The sequence below is a fragment of the Mastigoproctus giganteus genome, chromosome 6 (genome assembly GCF_048544385.1).
Source record: "Mastigoproctus giganteus isolate SK-2022 chromosome 6, ASM4854438v1, whole genome shotgun sequence".
Lineage (NCBI taxonomy): Eukaryota > Metazoa > Arthropoda > Arachnida > Uropygi > Thelyphonidae > Mastigoproctus > Mastigoproctus giganteus.
In genome coordinates, this window is record NC_143580.1 from 228,436,838 (window position 1) to 228,451,499 (window position 14,662).

Genomic DNA, 14,662 nt, shown 5'->3' on the forward strand with positions numbered 1-14,662 from the left:
ACACTTCAAGATTCCAAATAAAATAAAATAAAATAAATAAAAAAACCAGAAATCATAAAATTCAAGTAATAAATAGAATAGGTATAAAAGGTTTTGCAAGTTGTAAATAAGCGGCAAGAAGCAGAGTTATAAGTCGTCTCATTGGGAGATTAGTGTAATTATTATCTTGCAACCCCCGCTGTCTTCACATCCGCCGCTCAAAAAAAAAAAAAAAAAAAACCCAAAATGTTTAGCATTAGCATTAGTAGAGGCATTTGATGCAAGAAAGCAAGCTTATGCAGCATCAGCCAAAAAAAAAAAAAAAAAAAAAACCCACTTCCACTTCACCCCTCTGTTCGTTCAAAATACCTGTCCAGCTGAGCCTTAAACTTATTTAGGCTATCAACCTCCACCACAAGGGATGGCAGTCTGTTCCACCAACCAACCACCCGCTGGCTAAAGGCAAATTTCCGCACGTCTATCCTACATCTGTCTTTCCTCAATTTGAATTTATGCCCTCTCAGGTGATTTTTCTGAGCTAGAGGAAGAATCCCATCAGCATTGAGCATGCTTAAACCATTCAAGGCTTTATACACCTCTATCAGATCACCTCGCTGGTGCCTAGTCTCCAGACACTGTAATTTGCAAAACTTAAGCCTTTCTTCGTAAGAGCACCCCTTTGTTCCATTCACTAATCTTGTTGCCCTTCTCTGTACTCGTTCCAGCAGCTCTACATCCTTCTTGAAATGAGGCCTCCAGACCTGTATACAGTACTCTAGGTGTAGCCTGACCATTGCCTTATACAATGGAATAATCACCTCCTTATCCCTGCTGGAAAAATTCCTGTATATCATTGACACTACTCCATGAGCTACTCTTGCAGCCCGTCTGCACTGCTCAGAGAACTTCATATCTGCCTGCACAATCACCCCCAAGTCCCTTTCATTCTCTACCACTGTCAGTGTAGTACCACAGAGTTGATACGTTCGGCTCTGGGGTTGCTGTTTCCCATGTGTAGTACTTTACATTTGTCAATGTTAAACTTCATTTGCCACCTCTCAGCCCATCTGCTCAACCTTTCCAGATCCTGTTGCAGCAGCATAGTGTCAGTAGTGTCCTTGACAACCCTGCCAACTTTGTATCATCTGCAAACTTGGACATTAAGCTTGATATACCATCATCAATATCATTTATAAATACAGAAAACAATAATGGACCCAACACTGAGCCCTGAGGGACTCCACTAATAACATTAGTCCACGATGAGCAGTGTCCATTGATTACCACTCTCTGTCTTCTCCCCCTCAACCACCCCTTTATCCATAGCAGCAATTTGCCTCCAATGTCACACTGCTCCAATTTGTGTAGCAGTCTTCCATGTGCAACAGTATCAAAAGCCTTTCTAAGATCCAAGTATATAATATCAAAGTTATTCCCTGCATCCAGTTCTTTTGTGACTGCATCATTGTATCCAATCAAGTTGGTCAGGCAAGACTTCCCCTTAACAAAACCATGCTGTGTCTGAGCTAAGTCTTGTCTAAATGATCCTGCAGTGCTTCTTTAACCAGTGCCTCCATTAATTTTCCTGGAACAGAAGTTAAGCTCACAGGTCTATAATTACTTGTGTCAGCCTTTGATCCTCCTTTGTGAATTGGGGTCACATTTGCACATTTCCAGTCTATGGGTACCTCCCCTGAGTCCAAGGAAGCTCTCATAATTATGGCTAAGGGTTTGCTTACTTCCTTTGCTGCCTCCTTTAATATAACTGGATAGATCCCATCCATCCCGGGTGCCTTTCTTGTGTTTATCTTCAACAGTTTCTCCTCCACTTTACTCCCAGTTATTTCAAGATTCTGTAGCTTACTGCTAGAGTTGAATACACCTCTGGCATTCCCCTTGCTGAATAACTCCTCATGTGTGAATGTCGATGCAAAATATTCATTTAGTTTGTTAGCTACCTGAGCAGGATCATCAACAGTTGACCCATCAATATCAAGTGGACCAATCTGATTCATCCCCTTCCTTCTAGAGTTTACATAAGTAAAGAACTCTTTGCTGTTTTTCTTTGCATCCCTTGCCAAGGATTTCTCGTAATCTGCCTTCGCCTGCCTAACCTCCTTTGTAACTTGGTTGCATATCAACTTGTATCTATCATAGGCTTCTGTGTCATGTGTTAATTTGTAAGTATCCCATGCATTTTTCTTCTCTGCCATATGCCTCATTAGTTCATCTGACATCCATTTTGGCCTAAACCTTGAACAATATTTCTTAGTTGGTATGTAAAGCCTAGTAGCTTCCAAGATAAGTTCTTTGAATGCTTCCCATTTTGAATTTGCTGTTGGTAACATCATCAGTTGGTCCCACTGTATAGAATTTAAATACTGTCTCAGTCCCTCGTAGTCGCCTTTACGGAAGCAATAACCCTTCCCTTTACCCCTAATGGTAGTTACCTCTTTCAGTAAATCCCACTTCAGCACACTGTGATCACTGCCACCTAGTGGTTCATTTATCTGCAGAATTCTTAATGCATGAAGAATCACTGCTGATAATCAAATCAAGAGTATTACTCCCTCTAGTTGCCTCCCGAACATGCTGATGTAGAAAACAATCATCCAATAAATCCACAAAAGCCCTGCTAGTGTGTGAGTAACCAGCCCCCAAATTCCAGTCAATATCTGGGAAATTAAAATCTCCCATTATAAGACTCTCTGATTTACTGGCCCACTCTATTTCCCTGTACAGTTCCTTATTATACTCATCAGAGTCATTAGGCCTATAGCACACTCCTACTCTCAATTTTGATCTCCCAATGCTTATGTCACACCAAACTGACTCAACACTGCACTGTCCAGCGATGTCGACTGGCTTCACTTCCTTGGTTTTTATGTGTTTCTTAACTAATAGCATAACCCCTCCCCCCTTCCTATCCTGTCTATCCTTTCTGTAGACGTTGTACTCCCCAAATTGCAGTTCTGCATCCCTTATATCTGTGTGACACCACGTCTCTGATATCCCAACAATATCTGCCTTTGATGTTTTGAGCAATACCTCAAATTCATCAAATTTATTTACTAAACTCCTAGCATTGGTGTACACGCAAGTATACCTGCACCTGTTTCTATTCTTAGCTACCCTAACACAACCCATGTGTTTACTTGTACCGCAATGGCTCCCAGCAGTCTCTGAAATACCATGCATCTTGTTTTTCAGGCTTCTGCTCATTCTAATAGAAGCAGTGCAAGAATCTCTTTCACCTCTGCCAGTGGCTACTGTCAATCTATTGGTCTTTGTCTCCCCCCAAGCTAGCAGTTTTCCGACCCACCTAACACTGCCTCGATAGCATCAGCAAATATTCTTGCACCCTTTCTATTTAAGTGTATCCCATCCCTGTAGAAGCAATCTCTCCTGTTAACAAGTACAGTCCAGGCTGAAAAAAATTCTACCCCTTGAGCCTTGCACAATCTTTCCAGGGCCGAATTGATCGACAAGGCTCTCATCATATACTCCCTCCTATCGTGTCTGGGCAGAATTGCAGACACTTTCAAATTCAACCCTAATTCTCGGCTTTTGTTCAACAGTGACCTGTACTTGTTAAGTAATTCTGCCGGTCTCCTACTCTTAATATCATTAGTGCCAACGTGTACAACTATATCACCTTTTGTGCCCTTAAAAGATGATATTCGCTCTACAACGTCATCAACCTTTGCACCTGGCAGACATACCCTGGTCCTGTTCCACCTATCTTTTTTACAAAGCATGTTTCCCGTTTCCCTGACAATAGAGTCACCAACAACTACTAGTTCCTTCGGGACCAGTGCATTCTGCCTTGGGGGTTGTCTCTGTGTCACGCGATGCCCAAGTGCAAGCTCTGGCGTTGATGTGGGCAGCTGAGAGCTTGATGGGCCCCTCAATTTAGTTTCTTCGAGGGCATCCACCCTGTCCTTCAAGCTCTCATATAGGCCCACAAGAACGCCGAGTTTTGCCTGATATCGATACACTCCTTGCATCGCGCACACACAAAGACATCCCCCTTGCAGGATGACATCCCGCTTGGGAGTTTAGTTTGTTTTAGTGTGTCACGTCGATTGTTGTGTTCCGTCGCACTGCAAAAGGACAAATTTTGTTTTGTTATGCATGTCAGAGATGTCGGAATTTCTTTTTTATAGTAACTTTTTTTTTTTTTTTGTTTAGAAATCGCGAAAATGATGGGCAAACGCAAGAGTTGTGCTTTCAATTTAACAAAAACTTGAAATTATTCAAAAGTTTGAAAACGATGCATCCATTAAATCTAAAGAACCATTATAATGTTGGTGACCAAACCATATACGACATTGTAAAAAATAAAGGGAAGCTATTAGATTTAAAATCGATATCGTAAAAAAAAAAAAGGAAGCACTGTACTGGACATGCGAGTAGTGCGTGGTAAATTTTTTTTCGTTTTTTATCTATCCCCATACTTTTTACGTAGGTTGCTGAACATTTTTCGATACAGTAAGTCCCCGACTTACATTACGTTATTTATATATATATATATATTTTTTTTTATGACTGAAGATTTCAAGTGAAAGTGGCACACATTTCACAATAATGAAAAAACTCACAGAATTCCAGCTATTATCGCAAATGCAATAAGATTGCGTTTACTATCTGTTTATAATTAATTGCACTAACAGAAAAGTGCAATAAACCAGAAAGTGCAAATTGTTTTTATTGTTTTGTTCATGGCAGTGACCTCCAGAAACATGCTTTAGTAAAATGTGAGCTCAGGTGGAGTGATAATAGTGAGTTTTCGCCTTGACCCTGTGAAGTTCTTTTCAGAAAATTATTTTGACTGTTATCATGGTGCCAACTAAGAGAATAAGTGACAGCAGTACTAGTAAATCTACCAAGAAAAAGAAAGCGATCTAGTTGAATCAGAAAATTAAAATAATAAGAATGTATGAAAATGGCCAAACATTAACAAGTATCGAGTGGAATTCAGATTTGTCAGTGGCAACGGTGAACACAATAATAAAGGAGAAACACAGAATACGAGAAGCGGTCGGAAACCAATGAAGGTCAACTATAATAACCAAGGCTACGAAATACATACCAGTTTTTACGGTACAATAACATGCTTTTTTTCTTCCTTTTATATGCCACTCTGGCTACTTCACCGCTGTCCCCAGATATATTTTTAATTGGTTAAATTAAAAACTAACTATTTTCCTTCATTCTTCTGAGGATATAGCAGCAATATTTTATTAGTTATTCCCGAGTTATGTAAAACTCGACTTACGTAGAAGTCCTGGAACGTATCTCTTACATATGTCGAGGACTTACTGTATTTTTGGATTAACCGGGAAATCGATTATCTGGGAATATTTTTTTACCATCTATCCCGGAAAATCGAGAGTCTATTGTATATATTTTTTTTAAATTAAAGAAAAAAATCGTTGTTACTCCTTTCTGATAATACTTATGTTCGACATTTAGTGCTGCCACCTATTTATTAGGCCTGATGCAGCTGAGTGGTCAGAAGCAAGAACACAGTAACATGTGCTCTTTGAGTGGACTGTGACTGCTAAACAAGATTAGTAATTGTATTCATTATTTACCATAAACCACTCTTACCTGACGGTCATGCTGGAGTATAAAAACGAACTTTTTTTTTTATAAACCACATCTGCAATTATTTAGAAACACATATAAGAGATGGTATCACTTAGTGGAAATTTTTTGTACAAACATAACTTGAAACATAGTTTGCACAAAAACAGACATTATTTGAAATGACACTGAAAAATGTACATATGTGTATGTATTCTAGAAAACATTAAATACTATTTGATGGAGAAGACTAAAAGAGAGCATATTTATAATATAATTTTCAAATGCCTTTTTTGTTTATTATGAGTAACACCCCCTTTTATGAGTCAACTGAAAAAAAGACTGAAAAACAGGTTATTTTCAGAGAAATGCTCTGCAGCAAGACAAAAATTTTATTGCAGAGAATTTTTATGGAGTACATGTTGAATAAATTTTGAAAATTGTGAAGATCATTTGGAACTATCCTGTATACAAGTGATGATCCACTAATTAAGCTGTTGAAAGCATAAGGTTTAAAACAGTTGCCTAAATATAATTAAAATATAACTAATCAAAGTGGGTCATCAAGCAGATAATTTTTGTCATACACTTTCTGCTAAGCCTGTACAAAGTATGTGACCCAGGTAGTCAGAATGTCTTCTGTATGATGTTGCTCAAGCTTCTGAAAAATCTCATTTGCAATACATTAGCATTAGTTGAGGCATATGATGCAAGAAAGCAAGCTTATATAGCATCAACCAAAAAAAAAAAAAATAAATAAATAAATAAAAAGCCCCCTCAGGTTCTTAATCTGAGCAAGTCGAAGTATCCCATTGACATTGAGCCTGCTTAAAGGCCTTATATATTAAGGCCTTATACATCTCAATCAGATCATATCGCAATTGCCCAGTCTCCACATGCTGTAACTTTCAGAACTTAGGCCTCTCTTGGTAAGAGCACCCTTTTGCTCCTCTCACCAACCTTGTTTCCCTTCTCTGTACTCGTTCTAACAACTCTACATCCTTCCTAAAATGAGGCCTCCAGACCTGTATTCAGTACTCAAGGTGTGGCCTCACCATTGCCTTATACAGAGGGATAATCACCTTCTTGTCTCTGCTAGCAAAATTCCTGTATATCATTGACAAAACTCCATGACCTGCTCTGACAGCCTGTTCTGCACTACTCAGAGAATTTCATATCTCACTGCACAATTACCCACAGGTCTTTTTCATTCTACACCACCCTGAATGTAGTACCACACAGTTTGTATGTTTCTCTTGGGTTACTGCTACCCACATGCAGTACTTTGCATTTGTCAATGTTAAACTTCAGTTGCCACTTCTCAGCCTATCTGCCTAACTTTTCTAGATCCTGTTGCAGTAGCATACTGTCTTTACTGTTATTAACAACCCAACCCTGCCAACCTTTGTATCATCTGCAAACTTGGACATTTAAGCTTGATATATCTTCATTGATAAATACACAAAATAACAATGGCCCCAGCACCAAACCCTGGAGGACTCCACTAATAACATTAGTCCATGTAGAGTAGTGTCCATTTATTATCACTCTCTGCCATCTCCCACTCAACCATCCCTTTAACCATTGCAGCAGTCTTCCATGTGCAACATTATCAAAAGCTTTCCTGAAATCCAAGTATATGATATCAAAATTATTTTTTGCATCTAGTTCCTTTGTGACCACATCATAGTATCCAATCAAATTGGCCAGACAAGACTTCTCCTTAACAAACCCATGCTGTGTCTGAACTATTACTGCAGTCTTGTCTAGGTGATCCTGCATCACTTCTTTAACCAGTGACTCCATTATTTTTACCGCGACAGATGTTAAACTAACAGGTCTATAATTATTTGTGTCACCATTTGCACACCCTTAGTGAATTGGGGATACATTTGCACATCTCCGGTCCATGGGGACCTCCCCTGAATCTAAGGATGCTCTCATAATTATGGCTAAGGGTTTGCTAACTTCCTTCGCTCCTCCTTCAATATAACTGGATAGATTCCATCCACCCCAGGTGCCTTTTTTTTATGTTTAACTTCAACAATTTCTGCTCCACTTTGCACTCTATTATTACAAAATCATTTAGCTCCCTGTTAGAATTTAGTAAACTTCTGTCCTCCCCTTCCTTACAGAATTCCTCATATGTGAATGTAAATGCAAAATACTCATTCAGTTTGCAAGTTATCTGAGCAGGATCATCAACAGTCGAACCGCAAACATCAAGTGGACCAATCTGATTCATCCCCTTCCTTCTAGAGTTTACATAAGTAAAGAAATCTTTGTTGTTTTTCTTTGCATCCTTTGCCAAGGATTTCTCATAATCAGCCTTTGCTTGCCTAACCTCCTTTGTGACTTGATTACAGACTAGCTTATATCTGCCATAGCTTTTATGTCACCTGATAATTTATATGCATCCCATACATTTTTCTTCTCTGCCACAAGCATCATTAGTTCTTCTGACATCCATTTAGGTCTAAATCTTGAACAGTATTTCTTAGTTGGTATGAAAAGCCTAGTGGCTTCCAAGATTAATTCCTTGAAAATTTCCCATTTATAATTTGTGTTTTAAACATCGTCATTTGATCCCACTGTATAGAATTTAAAAACTGTCTGAGACCACTGTAGTCACCTTTACGAAAACAAAAACCCTTCCCTTTTCCCCTGATGGTAGTTACATCTTTATGTAAATCCCACATTAGTACACTGTGATCACTGTCACCTAGTGGTTCCTTTATTTGCAAATTCTTAATGCATGATCTGATCTGATTATCACTGCTGATAATCAGATCAAGAGTATTACTCCCTCTGGTTGCCCCTCAAACATGTTGCTGTAGAAAACAATCTTCCAATAAATCTATTAATTCAGTCAATATCTGTCAATATCTGGAAAGTTAAAATCCCCCATTACAAGACATTCTGATTTACTGGCCCACTCTATTTCTCTGCACAATTGTTCATGGTACTCATTAGAGTCATTAGGTCTATAACACACTCCTCCTCTCATTTTTCCTTTCCCAGTGCTTATGTCACACCAAACTGATTCAATACTGCACTGTCCACCCATGTCAACTAGATGCACTTCCTTAGATTTTATGTGCTTCTTAACTAACAGCATAGCCCTTCCTGTCCTGTCTATCCTTTCTGTACACATTATACTCACCAAATTCCAATTCTGCACTGCTTATATCTGTGTAACACCATGTCTCTGATATCCCAACAATATCTGCCTTTGATGCCTTGATCAGCACTTGAAATTCATCAAATTTATTTACTATACTTCTAGCATTGGTGTTCACACAAGTATACATGCACCTGTTCTTACTCTTAGTTACCCTAAAACAGTCCTTGTATTTACTTGTTCCATGATGACTCCCAGCAGCTCTTGAAATCCCCAGCAACCTGCTCTCTAGGCTGCTGCTGCTCATAACAATAGAAGCAGTGCAAGAATCACTTTCACCTCCCAGTGGCTACTGTTAATCTTTTAGTTTGTGAATCCCCCCAAGCTATCAGTTTTCCGACCCACCTCAGACTGCCTCGATAGCATCAGCAAATATTCTTGCACCCTTTCTATTTAGGTGTATCCCATCCCTGTAGAAGCAGTCTCTCCTGTTAACAAGCACACACCACACTGGAAAAAATTCTACCCCTTGAGCCTTGTACATTCCCTCCAGGGCCGAATTGATTGACAAGGCTCTCAACATGTACTCCCTCCTATCGTGTCTGGGCAGAATTGCAGCCACTTTCAAATTTAACCCTAACTTGACTTTTTTGCAACATTGACCTGTACTTGTTAAGTAAATCTGCAGATGTCCTACTCTTAATGTCATTGGTGCCAACGAGTACTACAATATCACCTTTTGTGCCCTTAAAAGATGATATCTGCTCTTCAATGTCATCAACTTTTGCCCCTGGCAGGCACATCCTGGTCCTGTTCCACCTATTATTCTTGCATAGTATATTCCCCATCTCCCTGACAATAGAGTCACCGACTATAACTAGCTCCTGTGGGACCAGCGCATTCTGCCTTGGAGATTGCCACTATGTTGCCTGATGCACAGGTGTGAGCTCTGGCATTGAGTTGGGCAGCTGAGAGCTTGATGCTTCATATTAATTTCTTTGAGGGCATCTACCCTACACCTCAAATTCTCATAGGCACCCATCAGAATGATGAGATGGCACCTAATTTCTTCTCACACACAAAGACATTGATTTGTGTGTGGTGGAATATACCAGAACAGTTCAGTCAGCAGGTGTGCACATCCCAATCAGCATTTTCTGCAAAGTGGACAGGACACAAGAGAACATGTAGTAGGGCAAAACATGTTTACCTCACCTAGATCTCATGGTACTGGAAGGGCACACTGAAGAGATCATATAGCAACAAGATGTAGCAGCACAGCTTTCCTATCAGTTGAAGGCTGACTGCATTGTTACACTTTGTACTCAAGGTGAAATGTAAATGAAAGATGATTATGATAAACAAGCTGTATCGTGTGTTTCACTCCATGCATTCAAATTACATGGGCCAATAACTCTGTAGTAATAGAGTATAGCATAAAAAACTCTAGTACTAACGCATAAAAAAACTTTGTTCAGCTATAGTAAAAAAAGTGGATCTGAGAACCCACATTGATGGGATATCCGTGCAGATGTATTTTCTGAAACATGCTTTAGTAAAAAAAGCTAGTGATCCATCATATAAGAGACATCTAATATTATAACTTCAAATGAAGTTTATCAAAACAAAACAACAACAAAAAAAACATGGCTAAGGTAAAAAAAGCCCACACGAGAAGCATGCAAGAGTTTGATGAAATTTACTGGTAACAGTACTTTGCCGTAACGGCATTTGTATTGTTGCTCACTCGGTAAACAGACGGTGGGTGTTATCGGTCTGCAGTAGAAGTTGAATCCCACGGAGCTTGAAATCCTCCTGAAGTGGAGGGGGTACCCTAACCTTTTTTCTTTAGAATCACTAATTGAATTAACTAACTGAATCACGAACAGAGTCATATTGGAAGTTCTGGCATCGTAAAAAATGTTCGTAACATAGTTTCACCAGTAAACTTTTTCAAAGTTTGCTGTGCTTCTCGTGTGGGCTTCCTTTGCCTTTTTTTTTCTTCTTAATAAACAATTTATCCACTAGTCCACCAGTGATTCTAAAGAAAAAAGGTCAGGTTATCCCCTCCACTTTGGGAGGGTTTCAATCTCCCATGGGATTCAATTTCTACTCCTGACCGATAACACCCACCTTATGTTTACTGAGAAAGCAACAATACAAATGCCATTACGGCAAAGTACTTTTACCGGTAAATTTCATCAAACTTTTGTGTGCTTCTCATGTGGACTTTCTTTACCTTCGCCAAAAAAACCCTAATTGCACAGTAGGAACTGAACCTGAGCCCACTTGATAAACTATACACATCTCATGTGAAAATATATTGCTCGACATAATTAACAGAACAAATATTCTTTTTTGAACATTTTATTGTGAACAGTATTGCTGAAGGCGAATATTCGATATAATAGGCATCCTAGCATGCAAATTCCAAGTATCCAATAGAAATTGATCTACCACCTTACAGAGCTACACATTATGCAAATTATTCATGACTATAAAAAACAAGGGTTGCAACCACATCATTTCACTCCCATTTTTTTTTTTTAGCTTGTTCAGTGGGACAGCTACGTCTCCAATACTCAGGATGGCAAGTCATTGTCATTTAGATGATTCTCTGAGATAGCAGTTGCAGGCAAAAGTGGCACCTTGGCTTAATGTGTCACACAGCATCTCTGCACTATGGAAGCAGTTTCAGGAGACAGAAACCATTACAAGAAGAGATGGCCAAGGTTGCCCGAGAGCTGTGTCAACCAGAACAGACTGCTATATGGCTCTAACAGCAAGACAGAACCCTACGATGTCCTGTCAACGGTCTCTTGAAGTTGCTGCAGCCACAGATAAAAACATTTCCAACCTGACTGTGTTAAGAAGGCTTAATTCAAGTGGACTCTATGGAAGGAAACCAGTTGTTTGTGTCCCATTAACCTCAAATTCTGCAGAGCTGATTGAAACTGGCGCCATGAGTATGTGACTTGGAGCCCTGACAAATGGGGTACAGTTCTGTTCTCTGATGAGTCCCGTTTTAGTCTACAAACAGATTTTAAATGTTATTTCATCTGGAGACAACAAGGAATGCCGTACCATCCCTCCAACATCAGAGAAAGGGACACTTTCTCTGATGGAGCTGGTGATTCTTACTGATGGGGCCGTAGAGAAAGGGACACTTTCTCTGAAAGGGTCATTGATTCTGTCCCACACAAGAACACTGCCTCCACCGTGGAGGGAGTGTTCTTGTGTGGGGCAGAATCAACGGCCATATTCCTCTTCATGTTTTCGATAGGTGTACTGTACTGTACAGAGGTACTGAGAACAGATCCTCAAACTTAATGTGGGACTTTTTAGGGATGTGGTTGGCTCAGATTTTCTTTTCATGCATGACAGTGCCACTGAATGTAGAGTTCAAGTGGTGGAGGAATATCTTGAAACCGAAAATATCTGGTGACTGCTGTGGACAGCATAATCACCAGACTTAAATCTGATTGAACATGTGTGGGCACCCTTGGGCATCACATTGCATACCGACAGTCAACTCCTTGGTCACTTGGTGGCCTAAGGTGGAAGGAAGAATGCGCTGGAGGAAGAATGGGATTTGTTGCCACAGAATCTTATACTTATGGATGAGCAATTTTATGTTATCTGACTTGTCGTTTGGCATCTCCTTTGAATTGGTTATAGATTTCTGCATTTTCACTTGAACATCAGATGAGTGCCCTTTCAGTGGCACTCATCTGCTGTTTGGGTGAGATTTATAACTTGCTTCCTGAGCATTTGTGTATGTAAGTAATTTTAGTATGTGTTTTGTCCATAAACAGCACCTTGAAAAAATAAACATTAGTACCTACTTATATTTAAAGTTATCTACTTCAAGGTATACTGGACCCCATAGTCCTTTTATATAACATAGATCATCTAATGTAATTTCAGGGAATAAAAAGCATTTACTTACTCTAGATCTCAATTCCAACAAGTGAATTCCAACTTGATCCACAGCAAGCCACAATGTCTTTGGCCATGAAGAGGTATAGGATTGCTGAAAATGCACAAAATTTTTTTTTTTTTTATTAAATATAAGGCAATTTTTTGGCACATAAAAATTCGTTAATTTTCATAAATCAAAGAAAATGTTATATTAAAAAAATTGATAATTAGGTTAACCATAATTCATTAAGTTGGTTGTTAATTACTGAACAGTAATTTATATTTATATTGTCTTTGCAGACAGTTTATAATTTTTGTTCCTTTCTTCATGTCTGTTGTAGATGATCTCTTTTTAAAAGTTCTTCTCCCCACACACAGTGCTCATTATGAAACCTAGAACAGTTTATAATAAAGATGTTATATGCCGCAGCTTCACCACTAGCAAAACATTCACAAAAACTAAGCTAAAATAGCACTAGTTAACTTACAGTTAACTGTGAACAATAAATAAACAGAATTGCCCACAGCACTGGCAGCATTAGTAACTAATACTGTTTTAACTTAGTTTTTGTTACTGATATTAACTGCTAAATTCCAGAGCAATGCTAAGTGACAGATTCACTGCAACAATTCAGAAAGATATTGAGACAGAAATTAATTTTCTGCCACAGCTCAGAATTGACAACAGAGAAAAGAACTTATTAACTCTCCCAGAATGACCCTTCATTTACCTGCATGCAGCAACAAATGAGTATATTCGTCCCTGTCACTGCCTAGTTCAGCAGAGAAACAACATTCTGAGCCATGCACAACTCCAACATGTGGAAATATTTTCTAATGAAGGTGAAAACTATGAAGTGAGAATGGTCAACTAGCTCACTCCATCATACATTTGTAACTGATAATGTAGAAGTTCAACAAAAACAATTATAAACTAAAATTATCATTAAACGAGTACATGAAATACACATTAAAAGTTTAATCCAGAAGTTGAACTTTTTCATGGAACGAGCGAACTTTACAATACACTAATGTATAGTATTTGAACATTTCATATTAATAAATAAATATTTATGCCAATATTGTTAAATGCATACATAATTAAATACAATAAATAAATGTGGCCATGTGACCTTAGAATGCTTTGTTTGGACAAAAATGAAGAGACTTGACTTATGAGCCCTTTCCTTGGCTGAAAATCATGCCCAAATGTTATTATACCTACAATGTTAATTGAGTCTTTTATCATTAGTCAAATGCAGGGGATCCTACAAGAGCCTCGTTGTAAACCAAAATATTGTTAAACAAGGGACCACTGCATATGATATAAAAATTATATTTGCATCCGGTTCCTTTGTTATTGCATCATAGTAGCTAAACATACTGGTCAGATAGGATCTCCCCTTAACAAATTGTTAAAGTGTTAAAAAATGCTATCATTTTTTAATCCTTTCACCTGTTTCTTAGAAGCATTTATTCTTTAAAGTGTCCTATACTTTTTCCACAGTCTATACAATTAATCTGATGGAATGAACTAGTTTAACTTTCGGTTTCGTAACGGCAGTCGGTCGCTTCCCTAGGGGGAAGTTGTGGTTGAAGAAACAATACACCGCGTTAGTGCCCAGAGCAATTAAATGACGTCAGTCACCCCTCTCCTCGACGTAAAGGGCAGTCCAGTCCGCATATGCTTAATTGCTCACAAGCGAAAAGAACAGTTTGCGACTTTGTCAGAAGAGCTTGAGAAATCAGAACATGAGACCTAATTCCTTACGAGATTGAAACTAATAAACCCAATGACTGTCATGCTAAAATTCCGTTCTCAAAATCATATCGATTTATGTTCGATGACGCGATTTTAAAACAAAAGAAACTGCCTTACACAAATATGGTATTTCCTTTCTTCTCACAATATTTCATTTTTAGTGGTGACAATTCACAAAGTTGACAGTCCCCAAATGAAGTTCTTTGCCCAGCATTATTGACCTGGTGATCTCAGGACAGGTCAGGGCAAATTAAGGGGGAAAACCAGAGGTATTTATATGAAAAAGGGGA

General features: G+C 38.7%; 1 protein-coding gene across 4 annotated transcripts in view; it reads right to left on the reverse strand.

The window, feature by feature from the left end:
- Nucleotides 1-14,662, reverse strand: part of Myo81F (unconventional myosin 81F) — a 326,469-nt gene that overhangs the window by 18,154 nt on the left and 293,653 nt on the right. For all 4 annotated transcript variants that reach the window (XM_090376766.1, XM_090376764.1, XM_090376763.1 and 1 more), the window contains one exon: nucleotides 12,639-12,722. In XM_090376766.1, coding sequence (XP_090232892.1) covers nucleotides 12,639-12,722 — 84 coding nt within the window. The remainder of the gene's footprint in view (nucleotides 1-12,638; nucleotides 12,723-14,662) is intronic.